Raw genomic sequence first — 3,622 nt, forward strand, 5'->3', positions numbered from 1 at the left:
TGTATTAGCGTATCATATACGAACATGTTCATTAGAATCTTGCCAGAGTATCTCTATTTCAAATCAAAGGCTTTTGCTACCCTGTCCACGTTGATGCTTATCAATCACAAATAAAAACAGGTTCTCTCAAGTGCTTATCAATCACAAATAAAAACAGGTTTCTCAAGTCAAAATTGCGACATAACACGAGCCCAGCTGGTATAAAGCAACAAAGACTATGGAAGTGATTCTTTGCATGAGAGAATGTAAGATAGTAGAAAAATAGTCGGACAGATATTTTAATTTTCCACCTTCTCTTCTTTTTAAGGCATTGTACCTATAAAAATAAAAGATTTGACTTGCATAGTTTCCACACACAAAAAAAATAACTTAACTGATGTTTGTAGTTTTTAATATGAGATTTCTGAATTGTAACTCGAATTTCCCATGCACGAATTTGAGTTCATTTAAAATATTGAAAAGAAAAGAGTAGACAAGGAGAAACAATGTAAATTCTTCAAGTAATAATCACAAATACCTAAAAGAATATATGAATTTTTCCATTTCGATAGAAAGAATTTGCAACACATAGCTGCAATGGTACCAAACAAATCACGAATTAGGTTTGGATTACATTTCAGATGCTCTAACACACATCACTACCACAAGACAATAAATTTCTGCAAAACTCAGCACTCCAAAGCTCATGCACGAGACCTGTGACTAAATCGAATTAACAAAACCTAACCTTCAAGCATGACCGACCTAACACTGGTCCGTGTCCACCAGTTCAACAGCTACCACCTAATGTTGATGATACATACAAAATAACAATCTTAAACTGCAACATTTAAATGGCAGAAATCCTTGGAACATCAACCGGAAAATGGTGGATCTCATCAATCCAAGGGTTCTTCTCTTTCGCAGGATTGATTGTCCTGAGAGCCTTCCATACTGCACTGTTGCACTTGAATCCAGAACCGAATGCTATTTGCCATGTTCTATCTCCTTTCTTGATCCTTCCCTTGGCTTCTGTGTAAGCCAATTCGTACCAAAGTGAACTGCTCGAGGTGTTTCCAAAACGATAGAGCGTCATTCTTGACGGCTCCATATGCCAAGGAGATAGCTTCAAGTTTTTCTCCAGCTCATCCAAAACAGCTCTTCCACCGGCATGAATGCAGAAATGTTCGAAAGCTAGCTTGAAATCTGGAATATAAGGCTTGATCTTCATCTTGAATAGTTTCTTTCCAACTAAAGTGCCGAAGAACAGAAGCTGTTCGGATGTTGGTAGGACAAGAGGCCCCAGTGTGGTGATGTTTGTTTTCAAAGCATCGCCCGCAACTGCCATAAGATCTTTCGATAAAGTGACACCAACTTTACCATTTTCATCTTCTTCTTGTGTAACACAGCTGAAGCACTTGTCATCAGCACCTTTGTTAGTGCGAACGGTGTGGACCAATTGGTATTTGGATCTTCTCCTGTCGGAGCCCTTATTTGAAAGTAGAATTGCAGCCCCTCCCATTCGGAACAAACAATTTGAAACAAGTTTGGAGCGATCATTCCCAGGATACCAATTCAATGTGATGTTCTCCATGCTAACAACCAATGCGTACGAGTTAGGATGAACCTGGAGAAGCTCTTTAGCAAGATCAATCGAAATAATCCCTGCACTGCATCCCATCCCACCAAGGTTGTAGCTCTTTATGTTACCTCTAAGCTTATAGTGATTGATGATCATTGCAGAAAGCGACGGAGTGGGACAGAAGAGACTACAATTCACAATCAGAATTCCAATGTCTTTAGGCTTCACCGACGTCTTGGAAAATAGCTCGTCGATAGCACCAAACATAACTGCCTCAGCTTCTCTCCTAGCTTCTTTCATTGAAGGGTTGGGAGGAATGCTGAGAACAGCCTCTGGAAGGTAAGTATTTTCCCCAAGCCCAGATCTCTCGAGAATCTTTCGCTGGAATTCAAGGTTTTCCTCTGTGAAGAAACCACTTGCCTTGGAGTGATTCATAAATATTCTTTTTGTGCATTTCCTAGATTCTTCAGGCTTGTAACATGAGAAATTGACAAGGTACACCGGCCTCGGACGAGTCATAAAGTATAGGGTCGATAAAAATACAAGGAGGGTCGAACAAATTATGACAGATACAAGGTTGTATTGTAGATTTTCCCAAATATCATAGACATCTTTGAGTGAGAAAGTGGAGAGTTGTGCAGCAATTAACACAACAAGTGGGGAAAGGAAGAGGTACATGGCATGGGTTATTAGGTAATGATAGCCAAGCTTCACATATTTCAATTTAACAGATTTTTTGAAGTCGGGAAGGATCTGCGACGATGGCGGCAACAAGGGTGTGTCTGGTTTTGATTCTGTCATATTTCCCTGTTCAAAATTTTAATACCTCAGATAAAAGTATATTTAAAATCAGCACATATGTATGCATTAATAGAGATGAAATTGCTTCATAGCAAAAAATGATATATATATATATATATATATATATATATATAAATATATATGGAAAATCCCTTACAAAAAAAATCCTTTCTAGTACCAATTTCTGCTTGTTGGAAAAATGTAATGAAAATAAAACTTGCTTTCTCAAATTTATGGTACATAGAAGCACTAGGAACATTTGATCAACGAAATTGAAATGGCTAAAATCATAAATGCTAAACCAAAGCCAAAGGTCAAATTATCAAACATCCTTTATGCAATTATTAAACCCCGTCTATTTTCTATAAAGCAGAAACCTAGATAGGAATTTCATATGAAAAGCACATCCATGTACATTTATGCAAATAATAAGCATGCTAAACACTGTTATTCAAAAAAAAAATTAAGGGCATTAATATAAAATAAGAAATCGGTATCTTCAGAGTGCTATGACAGCAATATTAGCTAGATACAAATTCAATAAGAAAAAGATCCAATAAAAAAAAAAAATAATTGAGAGCGAAACAGATGCATCATCAAAAGCCAAAATAAAAAATAGAAATAAGAATGTACCTTGAAAAGCCAAAGCCAGCAGAGAAGAGAGAAATGTGGCTGGTGAAGAGAGGCGGAGAAATAAATAGATTTGATTCAGTGGTTTTAAAAATGGAATAACAGAAAATTATTATTGGGTGTGTATGAGAGTATAGGGCGAAAGGAAAGGGAAACTTTGTGACAGATTAAATCGACATCGCATGTGGATTCATTCATTAAATTTATGTTGGAAAGAAGGGTGTGATGTGAGAGGGAAGTGAGTTCGAAACAACGAACGTAGAAATGGACAAAATTAAGGACGCGGAGTTATATTATTATTATTTTTCTTCAACGGGCGGCGCAGGCCTGGTTTGACCGTTTACATCACAGCCGTTTATTTTTGTCGAATCTACGGTTGTGGTTGATTCTTTTTCCTCCACCCAATCTCATCATGCTTACCCTTTTATTTTGTTTTATTTTTAATTTAAATAAATAATTTTTTCTTTACAACTGGCACAAAAGCGAATCTGATTTTTCGATAGATGTCATGTGCAAAGCAATTGGAGTGCTTAAGTGTATGCAACTATGCAAGATAATCGGAATCGAATGGGATATTGTATAGGATTAATTGGTTCAAATTTCTAAACTCGATTCGGGATTAAAAATAAT

General features: G+C 36.7%; 1 protein-coding gene across 1 annotated transcript; it reads right to left on the bottom strand.

Annotated features, from left to right (window-relative positions):
* Positions 1-514: 514 nt before the first annotated feature.
* LOC101508426 (3-ketoacyl-CoA synthase 11-like) lies at positions 515-3,136 on the bottom strand. The gene is made up of 2 exons (XM_004513517.4): positions 2,996-3,136; positions 515-2,368 (listed from the first exon to the last, which is right to left on the bottom strand). Exon 2 carries the CDS (start codon positions 2,360-2,362, stop codon positions 830-832), a length of 1,533 nt encoding a protein of 510 aa, XP_004513574.1. The 5' UTR covers positions 2,363-2,368; positions 2,996-3,136; the 3' UTR covers positions 515-829.
* Between the last annotated feature and the right edge of the window lie 486 nt (positions 3,137-3,622).

The sequence above is a fragment of the Cicer arietinum genome, chromosome 1, assembly GCF_000331145.2.
Source record: "Cicer arietinum cultivar CDC Frontier isolate Library 1 chromosome 1, Cicar.CDCFrontier_v2.0, whole genome shotgun sequence".
Taxonomy (NCBI): domain Eukaryota; kingdom Viridiplantae; phylum Streptophyta; class Magnoliopsida; order Fabales; family Fabaceae; genus Cicer; species Cicer arietinum.

What these genes read in the sequence shown, in the direction of transcription:
- LOC101508426 (XM_004513517.4), bottom strand. Translation starts at nt 2,362, where the DNA reads ATGACAGAATCAAAACCAGACACACCCTTGTTGCCGCCATCGTCGCAG.